Source organism: Ambystoma mexicanum, chromosome 3q (genome assembly GCF_040938575.1).
Source record: "Ambystoma mexicanum isolate Mex_15411 chromosome 3q, UKY_AmexF1_1, whole genome shotgun sequence".
NCBI classification, from domain to species: Eukaryota; Metazoa; Chordata; class Amphibia; order Caudata; family Ambystomatidae; genus Ambystoma; species Ambystoma mexicanum.
In genome coordinates this window covers 581212836-581227220 of record NC_090926.1, presented here as the reverse complement: position 1 = coordinate 581227220, position 14385 = coordinate 581212836, and the positions used below count along the sequence as shown (strand labels likewise).

The window sequence follows — 14385 nt, the reverse complement described above, 5'->3', positions numbered from 1 at the left end:
TAGGTTAGGAAATTCAGCTTAAAGAGAGAATTCTCCCTAACAGCCATATATTTGCGAAATGGGTTTACCGCCTTCTCCCAAGTTGTACATCAAAGTGAGGAGTGAGTCTGTAGCTGGTTCTTCCGGCTACGAGTCCCATTTGCGTCGGGCCACAGCACGAGGTCTTTGGTACCATAGAAACTGGCCGGTATGTATGCCTTCCGTCTCCTGTAGCGAGGTGAACTCCCTGAAAGTGCCTTCATCATACAGATCTCCCCAGGTGTAGACCCCTTCCCTCTCCCAGAGTCTGATATGTTTAAAATCCGAAAGTGTTGTGCATAAGTCTGCGATCAGGTGAACCTCCGGGGTATAGGAATTCCGTGAGTTAGGGAGCATGTTCGCCCTGTGCCGTGCCAAATTTTCCTTCCCAGATCAGCCAAAAAGGGTAGAGTTCCCAGCAGTTTGGACGGTGCCCAGACCAGTTCTTTCAGATGGAATTGGGGCAGCATGGCCTGTAGCAATGGTGTTTCAGATGTGGGTTCATCATCTAGCCATTTGGTCACAAAACTAAGCTGTGCTGCAATGTAGCATTTTTCTAGGTTTGGAAGTTGAATACCACCTTGGCTATATGGTAGGGTTAGCAATTGCAACGCTATTCTATGCCTGCCTTTCCCCCATAGGAACTCTTGCAGTATGGTCTCAAGCAGTCGGAAGAAGGGCTTTTGTATATAGTAGTGTACATTTTGAAACCCATAAAGGAAACGTGGGAGAACGATCATTTTAGTTATCGAAGCCCTGCCCATCATCGAAAGGGGGAGTTTCGCCCAGAACGCCATTGATTTGCGTAGAGCGGGAGTGCTGCCTTTGTGTTTCGTTCGTGCATTAGCTCGGGGGTATGCATAATGTGCACTCCAAGGTAGCGGAATGACGTATTCTGCCACTGGATCCCCACCTCAGGGAGTGCTTCTAAACTCTGTTTTCAGGGACGCTAGGGGGAACATACAAGACTTCGACCTGCTAAAACCTATCCCAGAGACCTTGGAATAATTGTCCAGCACTTCTAGCATGGTTGGTACGTTGAGGTGTGGGTCCCTTACGTATATGAGAACGTCATCCGCGTAGAGCGAGATGATGTGATCCAAGTCTCCCAGTCTTATGTCTGCATCGAAGAACTGCTTTCTAAAGTAGACAGCTATGGGTTCTAGTCCCAGTATATAAAGCATTGGGGATAGTGGACAGCCCTGTCTAGTCCCCCTACATATATCCCAGGCCTCTGACACATACTTCCCAGATTTCACCCTTGCCTTAGGTTTAGCATACAAGATGTTAATCCACCTGATAAACCCGGGACCGAAGCCAAACTCCCTAAGCACTGCTACAAGCCATTCCCAGTAGATGGAGTCAAACGCTTTGACTGCGTCTAGGGACAGCAGCGCATATGAGTCCTTGTCTTTATCGGTTTGAGCTATAATATGCTGCAGCCTGCGTAGGTTCATGAACGTATTTCAGCCCGGCACGAAGCCGCACTGATCTGGGTGAACTATGTCTCCTATTATTCTAGACAGCCGCTTTGCTAAGATCGTAGTCAGGATTTTAACGTCATAATTTAACATTGCAGTCGGGCGATATGAGTCACATTGGTCTGCTGGTTTATTGAGCTTGAGGATCGGAATCACAAGCGTCTCCCTCATGCTTTCGGGTAGTATCCCTTCTTCGTATGCCTCCTGGTATACTGCGTGTAACAGGGGGGTCAGGGAGGACTCGTACGTTTTAAAAAAACTCTGTGGGCAACCCGTCTGTTCCGGGTGCTTTGCCTGTGGCCAGGGATCTAATTGCATAGGTAATGTCTTCGGGCGCGATTTCTGTTTCAAGGGAGTCGGCTTGCTCAGGGGACAGCCTGGGGTGCCCTATCTCCTCCAGTGTTTCAACCGTTCATGGGGGACCAGCTCCTCATGTGAATACAGGTGGGTGTAAAAGCGAGTGAAAGTGTCATTTATGCCCTGCTGCGTACAGTGTGTGTTTCCATCCTCATCTTGTATTGAGGTGGTGGGGTGTTTGGGGTGCTCTTTTCGGCAGAGCCAGGCGAGTAGTCTGCCCGGTCTGTCGGCCTCAACATGTGCGCTATTTGTTCTGGCAGTATAGTCGAACTTTTCCAGCCTGTTCCATGCAGTTATGTTCCTCTCTCTAAGTTTCACAAGCTCCTCTTCCCTCTGTTGGGTGTCTACTGGGGTAGCCTCAAGTTGCTCAATCTGCCATTCCACTAGGTCTAGTTCTTTCCTGAGCAGCTTCTTGATACCTCCCACCTTTGCAATTACTTCTCCCCTGGTTACCACCTTTAGAGCCTCTCACACTGTGCTATTGTAAGCTACGCTACCGGTGTTAACCTCTAGGTAGGCATCAATAGAATCGTGTAATTCTTCTCGGATGGGTGGGTCTCTCAGGACGTCCGTGGGCAATTTCCACATGGGAATGGGGGTCTGGGCCCTTTGTGGTTCCATGTTATCAGGAGCGGGGAGTGATCCGAGATAGTCCTCCCCAGGTATTGTGCTCCCTCCACCCGGGTTAAGTGTTCCCTGTCTGAGAATATAATCTAGTCTTGTTTGTAACTTAAGTGGAGATGAGTAAAATGAGTATTTGCATTCTTCAGGATGTTTTTCCCGCCACACATCCGTCATTTCCAGCATCCCCAACATGGCGGATAGTGCTGCCGTAGCGGTCGATGGGCCTTCCAGCTGTGGTGTGGACCTGTCCAGCCGTGGGTCATGTACACAATTAAAATCCCCCCCCCAAATAAAGAGATCGTTCCTGTAATGTGCAACTATAGGGTACAGTGAGTTCAGGTATGACGGTATGTTATTGTTAGGGAGATGGGAGTTCATGATGCATACTGCTTCTTGTTCAATGAATTCCCAAATTACAACGAACCTACCTTCCGGGTCCATCTCTGTTTTGTCCACCCGGAATGGGAGCTGCGCGTGAATCCAGGTGTAGACCCCTCTTGCTTATTTAAAATAAGTGGTACCAAACCCCTGTCCACCCCAATGTGTTTGTAGCTTGGCCACCGAGTCCGCCGTGCAATGGGTCTCCTGTAGTAATGCTATCATTACCCCTTTTCTCTGCAGGTAGGTTTTAAACGTGTTACTTCGGAGATAAGTCCTTAGGCCCCTTACATTCCATGTCATTATTTTTATGGTGGTCGCAGCCATAGGGGTTTAGTAACGGATCTGTTGTCCCCCCCTTTCCCCGCCTCTGCCACCCCCAGGCCTGGATCTGTTATCCAGGGGTCGGTCTGTGTTGGGGTTGGGGCGCGAGCCACCTCGTTTCCTCCTTCCCTTCCTCCCTCCCTCTCAGTGTCAATTGGAGACTTATTAACATTAACAATCCTCATTCTAGTGAATAAGCGCAACAAACCTTTCAACTCAAAACTGCCCCCAGCAGTTGCCTCAAACTTGCAGCGCTCGGGGGCACCCGATCCTTCCAGGCCTTTCCGGGCCTCCCGGTGTGGGTGGTGTGTCGGCAGTCGGCCTCCACGTGTTGCAGGGGGGGGTGCGTCGGCTTTGTTGTTATTCGCATGGGTCAGTGCGCTCCTGCCCGTCGTAGCGTTCGTAGAGCTGTAGATCTCAAGCGGTCCGGTATTCATTTGGCAGTTGTGCAAACCTTTATTTTTCCTGTTGCTTGGTGCTTTCAATGGCCTGTGACTTCATGCGCAGTGCTTTCTTTTTCATCAGCAAGGTTGTTGTCCTCAAGCCACATATTTGCCGCTTCCGTAGTCTCAAGAAAGATAGCTTTCCCCTTGTATAGCACCTTAAGGTGGGACGGGTACATTAGCATGTACTTGAGGTTTAGCTTGCATAACCTAGCTTTCACCGGTACAAATGAGTTCTGTGCTCGCTGCACCGCGGGGGTATAGTCTGGGTAAATGTCTATTTTGGCACCATGTTTCTCGATCTCCGCTCCGTCTCTTGAGAATCTCAGTATAGTCTCTCTGTCGCGAAAGTTCAAGACTTTTGCAATAATAGGGCGCGGTCGGGAGCCCGGAGGGGGCCTCTTCTGAAGTGACCTGTGGGCCTGTTCTATCGAGAAGCCCTGGGTCAGTTTGCCAGGCCCAATTTCTTGCAATAGCATAGTTTCTATGAATTCGGTCGGGTCTGGGCCCTCTGTATCTTCCGGTACCCCCAGGATTCGGATGTTGCCGCGGCGGGCACGTCCTTCATCGTCTTCTGATCGCGCCTCTAGCTGCGCTACTTGCAACTCAAGGTCTTGGACCTTAGATTTAAGTTCTGTGGTGTCGTTAACATTGTCTTGGAGCGTTGCCTCCGTTGTGGTCACCCTTTCTGTAAGGTTATGGGCGTCCTGTCTCATCAGTTGCATGTCCGACTTGATTTCATCGATCCTGGTTTCGATGGACGTTCGTAGCACCGATATGGCTTGTAGCACTTGCGTATTTGTTGGATCGTCCTCCTTAGCCGTCGGGTCGTCTGCTGCCTCTGTCCCCTGTTCTTGTTTCGCCCTGACCGTGGTGAAGGAGTCCATGGTCGCGGTTTTTAGTTTGCTTTTGGGGGGCGACATCGCCTGTCTTTGGGTGTGCTCCGCTGCATTTTCACGTTCAGCGGGGACGTGTATGTAGGGTCGATTGCGAGGGCGATCGCTGCAGATGGGGAGTCGTCAGCCCGCGGATGTTCCGGAGGGAACCACCCGTCGCCTTCTCTCTCCTTCGTGTCTCTCCGTGCCTCTCGCTGCCTCCCACCAGCTGGCACCTCTCCTGTGTGCGGTCTCGCATGGAGCGTGCCCCCCCCCCTTCGTCTCCTCTCCCGGCACTCAGTCTCAGAGGCAGAGACCCGGGCCGCAGCTGGCAGCGGGGGTCCGTCCCCCCCCGGGATGTCGCCAGATCACTGGGTTGGACGCTGTGGGCCCTTCTCTCTCTCCTCCGGAGGCTATCCGCCCTCCAGCGGTGCCTCTCAGATAGGACCGGCGGGCGCCGCCATTTTGTTGGGCAGGGGCCTCCTCTCTGTTCGCTTCCAATAACCGTTATCCCGGTCCGATTTTCATGCGGAAACTCTGTCGAGGGTAGGGAAACGGTTCTTCTTCCCGTAGCGACTTCAGGTGTGCTTGTTCAGCTTAAGCAGGCCGAACGACTCGGTCCGTTGTAGGATCTCGGGCAGGAGCGCGAGGAGAGCACGTCCTCACTCAATGCGTGCTGGCCACACCCCTTTGTCCCCATTGTATTAGACTTCACACTAATTACAGACTTATCGGGGGCGGATCAGTGTTTAACCCGCATAGTGCTAGTGCAGAAGGAATTGAGACTGCACGTTTGGTTAAATTAGCCTCAACAGCCGCCTTTATGGATCTTACTTGATCTTCATTTGCAAGGGGTCTCCTATCAGAATTCACCTGGGTGATTTTACTGGGTCTGACGTTACTTACTCTGATGACGGGCACCTGTGCTGCATGAGGGGCAGGACGAGTCTCAGGCACAGTACATCAATTAAGTCAATAATCTCTGAAAATGGGGCATATTCAGTTGGAAAGAAAGAAGACCCAGAGTTTATAGTAGGCACCGACCTTTCAGTTTGCACATAGGGAAGATTTTGTGAAGATACCATAGGTGTTACTAGAGGTTGTATAGCAGGTTGAAACACTGGTGCCAGAGTGACTGAAGGTTGATCAAAAGCCTGTGATTGGCAGGCCCCACAACATCTTTTTCTGAGTACGGTTTTTACCTTTGAACTATTCAGTCTTTTGCCAAGCGGTTTGGATATTCTTTGGGAGTCGATAAAGGTAGTGGTTGACAGTCTTTTAGGGTGACTATCTTTGGGACTGTTGTCTAGATTTAGCCAAGAGTCATTTGCAGTTGGCATCTCCGACGTTAGGGAGGAAATAGGACGAATGATGTTAGCAAAGACAGGTAAGACTGGATTTAAACTACTGTCGTCCTCTATTTCAATCAGAGGTGTATCAGGGCCAACTGCAACGTCCACTCTATGGGTGCAATTTGGATGATTTTAATGAAGGCAGATTGACTTGCGATCCCTTCCGCAATTTGGTTTATCTGGTTAGCTTGTGATGAGATTTTAACATCAAGCGATTCAAATAGTTTGTATAAACTGGCTATGGTGGTGTTTACAGTTGCCAGAGTTATTTCAATTTAAGCCATATTTTCATTTGGATTTGCAGAGGAATCAGTCGGTAAGCAACGCCGAGGCGTGGATAATAAAAAAGAGTCATGAATGGAATGAATAGTGGAGCCCATTACGCTTTGAATGGCATCTTCACGGGGGTGATCCTCATGGGATCTACTTAAATTATTTTCACTAGTATGGATGGAAATACTAGAAACATACGACAAATCAGAAACATTGGGAGATGTCTCTAATACTGTTGCTAGTGGTCGAAAGACAGAGACACCAGGTCTAACATCCTGACAAACAGAGTCTGATTGTGCGTTAGCTAAAATAGTAGCATCAGAGACAATAGGTGTGCTCAAGGGGACTGCTATGATGGAGTCAGTCGTGGGGGGCACAAAGGCAGTATCATCAGACATACATTCCTTGCGTTTCGCGCAGAAGTTACGAATGTCTTTGTTCGCCAATGGTGTTCTTAAAATGGGCGTTAAAATGATAGATTTTTTTGAAATGCAAGATGTTTTCTTTGGTTTGGGTGTAATCACGGAGGTGGTTAGTGAGGCACTCAAACTGTCTGGCATGTTTGTTTTTAGCGTTTAGGAAGCAAAAAGCATAAATGACACTTTCTTTGCCGGGAAGTGTTGTAAGTTGAATTAGCGTAAAACAGCTTCTGCTCCTCAAATAAATAGCAAAGCCACTTGCAACAAGTGGCACTTATAAAATACCACGCCTCAGCCCGCAGTTCTTTACCGGGGCTTTCTAGCTTGCACTAATGCACTCACACTGCGACAAAATTTCATAACTTCCAGACATAATAAAAATGCAATAAAACAATTTGTTAAATATGCCCAAGAAATGGCTGGGATCAGAGGGTCTAGCCCCGCAGTCTCCCGTCGTTCGCTAGTCCTACTCACACGAATCTCCCGATAGAAGTAATATAGGTTACAGAGAGTATCAGGTTTAAGTACTGTTTTTCATTGCCGACAGATTTGAATCAAGGCGTCATGCCAACACTCAGAGTGGGGGACCACAGCTAGCACTTCTTACTGTATTCACCAGAGTGCACGCGCAATGAATCCCCAAATTACAACGAACCTACCTTCCGGGCCTAAAAGCCGCACAACAGCCAGTGGCCTTGACTCCGATTGGCTTAACGCTGCAAGGGTGCTTGGAGCTGGGTTAAGAGCAGTGAAAGGGTCACGTGATCAGTCACGTGGACGCTAGCAGGCGCCGCCTACTCCTGAAGGCGAGCGCGTCACAGCAAGACTCCCCTGTGGCTCGCAGTGCTGGAGAACAAGCAGCAATTAGGCGAACGTTCGTTTTTGAAAAGCAGTCCTTGTAGGTTTCTGCAACATACGCCGCTCTGGCGCTTGGAGCTGGCTTAAGAGCAGTGAAAGGGTCACGTGATCAGTCATGTGGACGCTGACTGGCTCCGCCTCCTCCTGAAGGCGAGCGCGTCGCAGTAAGAGCCCCCTGTGGCTCGCAGTGCTGGAGAACAAGCAACAATTAGGCAAACATTCGTTTTTGAAAAGCAGTCCTTGTAGGTTTCACAAACAATTGTGGTAAAAAATGATCCGTATAGTCCTAATGGATGGCCGTGTATGCTAACATAGTGGGAACATCAATGTTGTCATGAGGTTTGGCACTCACAATGCAATAGAAGCCGTAATGGCTAGATCACATATATGGCTCGGTTACTCAACCAGCGCTGCAATGAATGGGGAAATCCCAGCAAGTCGCCATGTCACCGAGCAGGTGGATGGGGTGTGTGGGGAAGGTGTGGGTAGGGGCCTGCAAATATCTCTCCACCCGACACGGTATGGGGTAAGATCGATTACAGATCCTAAAATCTCAGTAAAAGACAATCACATAGACTGGCCTGCACTCGCGTCAAACCTCTGGAGGTAAACGGTCATGTAGCTGACAAATTGAATACTCTCCTAAGAAATTAACTGTCATTTAGTATTAAATCTTGGAATAATAGGGGGGGTTACCATTTGTTTGTAGCAATGAGTTCATTGAAAGATGCAAGCTGCATCCTGTTACAAGAAACCTGGTTGACCGAGACTCCTGTCCTTGATGGTTTTCTCGTGTTTACACAAGCTGCAAGACCAATTAGAGGGGGTAGAGCCTTTGGAGGGCTCTTAATCGCTGTTAATTCAAATCTAGGAATGAGAGCCGTCCAGCTTCTTGATGTTATGGCAATATCCACAATCTCTAAAAATGCGCATTTTGAACACCTATTGCTGAAGGTTTACTGGCATAAGGAGATGGCAGATCTTAACCGCTTTCTAAATACCATTTCTGAATTTGTTCAATCGTGGACTGCCTCTAAACCCAGGGGGAGGGTCATTGCTGCAGGGCACTTTAATGCAAATTTCTCCTCCAAGATCTGGAATATGATCCCTCTAAAATGTCATCCGATATGCTTCCTCAAAATGCTAAATCTAAATCAGGGAAGAGTTGGTGCTTGGCCATGGAAAGGTTAGGGCTTGATGCCCTTAATGAATAACTACCCAATATGGTATAGAGGTGCCAGTTCATCGATCAATTTTAGACTATATTTTTGTTAACTGTAGTTTATTAAACTGTTGCACCATTTTTAATGTCCTTAGGAATCGCTGGAGTGACCATGGCATCCTAGAAGCTGAATTTGATATCCCAATAATTGACAAAGAATGTATCACTAGGGTACAACTTAGATCTACTGCTGCAGGCAACGCTTTTAGATGGACTGAGCCCAATATTGCAATTATGAATTGGGACCTCGATCACATTGTTCGATCTACCTCTTTGTAGTGGAAGGTGGAGGTATTCAATGCCAACCATTTTGATGATTTCATTTTAGGAATGGTCAACCGAGTAAGAACAAACCCCAACTTCAGATAAATAAAAATCTCAAAAACCCCACATCGGTTACGAGGATGTGGCCCAGGCTAAATGGAACATGAGGGTTCATATTAGGAAAATGAAAGCCTGCATCACCAATCTGGAGTCGAGATTAGCACTCTCTAAGAAAGGTAAACAAAAATATAGGAACTTTTGTAAGTCCCGAAGAGCCAGCATGATAGAGCGGGATGCTGAGAGCATGCTCTGAATCCTGGTCAACTCCAATGTGGGGACCTTTCGGCACCTTATTAATAATCAAGAAGCCCTTCTTTCAATTAATTTACTGAATGCGGTTTCTGAACAGCAGAGGATTCAGTTCTTTGTTGACCTATATGGAACTGCACCTAAGCTGAAAGCCAATGACAAGTTTAGGAATATTGGATTTGATAACACCTGGTCGCTACAATTTTATGTTGTAGACATACAGTAGCTATTGAGGAAATGTAAGAAGCCACTTCCAATTGTAGCAATGACAGTCCCTCTTCACAAGTGCTGATTCTCCTTTTCCTTCCCAGGTGAAGGTTAGTCCAAAAGGATAGGCCCATTTGTAGGTTATGTGTTTTGCTTTCAGGGCTTTTGTGACCGGTTGCATTAGCCTTGTTTTGTGGAGTGTCGAGAGTGCCTGATCTTGATAAAGTTGATCGTTTGGTCAGAGTGTGACCTTGTGGCTCTCAGGACATCCTCTTTCAAGCTATAAGATGACACAGCGATCAGAAAGTTTCTGGGTCTCGCTCCCGGTTCATTTCTCTTAGGGCCTACACGGTGTATCCAATCGAATCCAATCTTTTCAGGTTGGGTGTCATTCAGCAGGCTGCTTAAAACATTGCTGCATAGTGTCTCTCAAGTCTCTGTCCAACACTGATTCCGCTCGACCTTTGACCCTGATGTTGGACCTTGGTGATCTATTTCTAGATCTTCAGCTTGTAGTTCCAGATTGGTTGTTGCTGTGGCTACCTGGTCCAGCAGGATGCTGCATTGGTTTGCCTCTTCCGCCATGGTAGATGGGACATTCTCAACGATGTCTACTCTTTCCTCCAGTCCATTCTCAACAATGTCTACTCTTTCCTCCAGTTCATTCATCTCTTTTGTAACCTCCTGTAGGGAGGTCTTCAATTCCTCTTTCATTTGCCCCATTTGTTCCTGGAAAGTGTTCGTTAACCTAGCCTCCATGCCTTTTAGGCAGTTCAACAGTTCCTCTTTATCTTTAGTCATCTTGGCTGGAGAATTAGTAGGGTCCGCCGCCGTTGGTTCCTGTGGTAGGACTGGTATTGTGTTTTTCTAGTTGCTGTCTCCGTTTCCAACACCTCTCTAGATGTCCCTCTTGGCGCTTTGTTGCCTTTGGCTCTCGGGGCGCTTCTCGGTTTAGCCCCTGGCAGCAGGGTCTCTTTGGGCTGGAGCGGTGGAGGGCGCACAACTGTGTTTCTCACGGGGCGTTGGATGGTTGCAGTGTATTATGCCTGTGCAGATCCAGTGGTTGCTCCTCCTCTACTATGTTCCTCTTACTCCTTCAAGGCGCCTGTTGTGTCCTTTTAAATCCACCTGCTTCCTTCCCGGGTCATAAGTGCTCTAGGATTAATCTCCTCAATATTGCCAGGGCATGTTAGGCACGGTATTCCTTAGTGGGGCCATTTTGTACTAGTTACTTCCCTCTCAGAGGATTTTGCTATCTTGATGTAGACCTCCAGTACTTGGGTTCCTAGGCCAGGGTCTCCCCAAGTGTCCTCCGGCCTCACGATCTGAGGAGGAGCGCAATCCGTATTACTTTACTATGCCTTCGGGGAGAGTAGTCAGATTTGGCTGGATTCATGTAGCACCCCAGGGCCCGCTTCCAGAGACATATAGAAGTGGTGTAGCTGTATGGAAACACCCAGGGGTATTTGCCTTGCGGGTGTGACCAGGGCACGCTTGATGATGCTCCTGTGTTTGAGCACTTCTCCCCAGGACTAGCCTTTTGGCTGATACGCAGGGTGCCGCCGAATAACTTGGTAGCTTTGATATAGGCGGCAGCTTCTTCCGCGGTCTGAGCGACCCCAGAAACTCTGCCCGCTCCTGCAACTACTGATGTTGGTATTATTGGTCGGTGCAGCTGCCCCTGGCAGTCTTTTCAGTCCCTTTCTCCTATGGGATCTGGCCCCTGGGGGTCGCGGAGGGCTCCTTGGGTTCACCTCGGTACTGCTGCTGGGTACAGAGGATCGTCCCCCCTCCGGGCTGTTTCAAGTTGTTGGGTTTGTTGTGACCCACCTGAGGATGGGCGATTTTGGCCCAACTGAATGGTACTGTACTGCAGAATATTGGCGCGGGGCTTCGCCAGTCCGTTCCTTCCCCTAGTATGTTCCGCTTCTTGGGGCAAAGCCAGCGCAGAATTAGTCTGCTTACCCTGCATTCTGCAGCCTCTGCGTTTCTTTCTACTTTGCGATTTTAGGATCATCTTGTACGTCGTACTTCTGGTCTGGCTCCCTTATGGACTGATTTTACGGACAGGTTGGTGGACACTGGGTACTTGATTCTGGGTCCCGCAGTGTTCCCTCTCTGTGCAGACTATTGTTGAGCCAACAGGAGGTCGAGATGTATATTGCTGTTCATCCACAGCAGATCTCTGCTGGCCTGGCGCAGTTGTCTTCGTTCCTCGCTGTGTTTTACTTAGGGCTGGAGGAGCGTTTAGGTTTGACCTACGTTTACCAGATCGTTCAGCGCTTTACATGCCCGTGTGTGTGTGGCTGACAGGACGCTTCTGTGAGGGGTAAGCAGGTGCCTCCCTTCCTTATATGTCTATTCGGAGCCCCAAACGCTACATTGTTGGAGTTGTGTGCTCTATGTCAGCCACGTTGTGTCGTTTCACCGAGAGCCGGTACCCCCTTACCGAGTCGAGACATCTTCTGAATAGACACTGACCTTGATGGTGTCAACGCTTTGATCCTTCTTGATCTCTCTGCAGCTTTTGACACTTGTCTAAAGGACTCTGCACCTTTCTGGAACTCAACTTTCAACAAAAGCAGATTTCAAACTATCATTAACCCTCCAATATTTCTCAGGCCTGTTCAGCATAACCTTGGCCTTCCCCTTCGCTCTGCCTTACGCCTAATCTTCTTTCTCTATTTGTGTCTTCTCGCTAACTGCATCCTCTCCTCCTTTTAGATTACATTTTTTACATGTGTACTAATGGCACACAGATCCTACTCCAGTTGGACAAGCAACTCATCCTCGCAGATTTAGATTTCACTTCCTGCATTCAATTTGTGAACTCTTAAATGGCAACTAACTGGCTGCAATTGAACCCATCACAAACTGTTCAGCAAAATATCTCATTTCTTGAGTTAGCATCTATGGCTTGCTGTCCTTGCCAGTTGCCCACCGTTGACTAAGACCTATCCCTCTCTGTTCATCTATCTATCTCTCTTTTACCAACAATGTGACTGCAATAAACCCCTTCTGTCTTCCCGCCTAGACTATGACACTCAACACTATCTGGGTGTTCAGTCTGACCAGTTTCGTCCAATTCAGCAGGTCAAAGATGCAGCATCCAGCTGCCTTTTTCAACTCCCATCGCACATGTCACCTGACCTCATTGGCCTTTTATGGCGTAGATATCACACAAATCACTAAATTTAAGACTGCATGTTTAAAGCACTGCATGGTCTTGGCCCTGGCTTCTTCCTGTCCAAGTTTACCCTCAGACCTTTTGCAGATGTTTAAGATCTACTGATGCTGGAGTTATACACATTTCACAAATTGAAAAAACCACCTTCCTTTGTACCAGGGCCTGATCTGTATAACTTATCACCCCACCTCAAACTCAACCCCTCGGGTTCAGCAAATGCCTCAAAACGTATTTATTCTGCTGTAATTCCGTTTGACACCTGCTTGTTGCGCTGTTCTGCTAATCTTGCAACTGTGCTCCATTGTCATGCAGCACATAACGAGAATGAAAAATAAATAAATAGGGGGAACTCGGCTTGCTGTCAGTAAGTTTGTGTTTCATAGAGCTGCAGTATTGAATCCTGCTTGGAGTCAGTGCGTGTATGACTGGGGATCTCTGCTTGTGTCAGTAAATGTGGGGCATGTGAGGCTTTTGTAATAGAGAACTCTGATTGTGATCAGAGCGGATCCCATTAATAGGTATCGTTTGAGGATGGTCCACGTTGTGTCCGTGAGAGTAGAGCTTAAGGCGGTCGAACTGTTAGATATAAGGTTGGTTTCAGCAAATAAGTTTTATTTTAAGCTGTATTACTGGAAAATTCTGTTTGGTGTCATTGAGTCTGTATCTCCTTCTAAATTTAGTTTTCTTTCTCTCTTTTCAGCAAACCATCTGTTCCATCAAAATGCCTGCCCATCTTAGCCTCATGATGTTGTTGCCATTCTTAACTCTCTGCCTTGTGTGTGCCACTGGCGTCTCACATCATGATTACTGCATCATTGGGGCTGGCCCTGCTGGCTTACAAGCCGCCTACTTCCTGCAGCAGTCCCAACGCGATTATGTGGTCTTTGAGAGAGCCAACATTTCTGGAAGCTTCTTCTCCCGGTATCCACGGCACCGCAAACTCATCAGCATCAATAAACTCCACACGGGCCGTCACAACAGTGAGTTCAACTTGCGTCATGATTGGAACTCGCTGCTGAGCAGTGACAAGCAGCTTCTCTTCTCACGCTACTCAAAGGACTACTTTCCCCATGCTGATGACATGGTTCGCTACTTGCAGGACTTCAGCACGGGTCTGCAAGTGTCCTACAACACCAACATTGTCCATGTGAGGCTACGGAAGGACCCGCAAGCCTGGAACGGTCATTACTTCTATATGACAGACCAGCATGGGCATGATTATAGCTGTAGGTGAGATGTTGGATTGAGCAGCCTGGTGTGTTGCTTTTTAAGGGAGGTAAAAGGGGTTGAATATCAGTGTCATGTCTCCCTTATCTTTGTTTCTGAAGGCCTATCACCTGGCACTTTGTCTTCTCAGTGTCCTGCTGGTGGCCACCGGGCTGGGAATCCCGCACAAGATCACCTTCCCTGGCTCGGAGTATGCAGAAGGCTATGAGTCTGTGTCAGTGGAACCTGAAGACTTTACAGGTCAGACTGTCCTCATCCTTGGACGAGGAAACGCGGCCTTCGAAACAGCAGACAATATTCTGGGCACTGCCAATTTTCTGCATTTGCTGGGGCGCTCCAGAGTGAGGCTATCCTGGTCCACCCATTATGTGGGCGATTTGAGGTATGCTTTCCCCTTCCTACTCGGAGCAGTCCCTTCATCACTGTTTTTCCTCTTTGGCATTCTCCTTCTTCCTTCCTCAGAGTCTTGCAGACTGTAAAACGGGCAATGCGGTCACCTTTGTACTTTCCAGGCATAGCCTATCAACCTTATTGCCCATGTTCCTCCAGCATGCACTAGTGCCGTTA

General features: G+C 48.3%; 1 protein-coding gene across 1 annotated transcript in view; it reads left to right on the top strand.

Annotated features, from left to right (window-relative positions):
• Positions 1–14385, top strand: part of FOXRED2 (FAD dependent oxidoreductase domain containing 2) — a 397384-nt gene that overhangs the window by 40412 nt on the left and 342587 nt on the right. The window contains exons 2-3 of the mRNA XM_069654375.1: positions 13292–13821; positions 13949–14200. Coding sequence (XP_069510476.1) covers positions 13313–13821; positions 13949–14200 — 761 coding nt within the window. The 5' untranslated portion in view covers positions 13292–13312. The remainder of the gene's footprint in view (positions 1–13291; positions 13822–13948; positions 14201–14385) is intronic.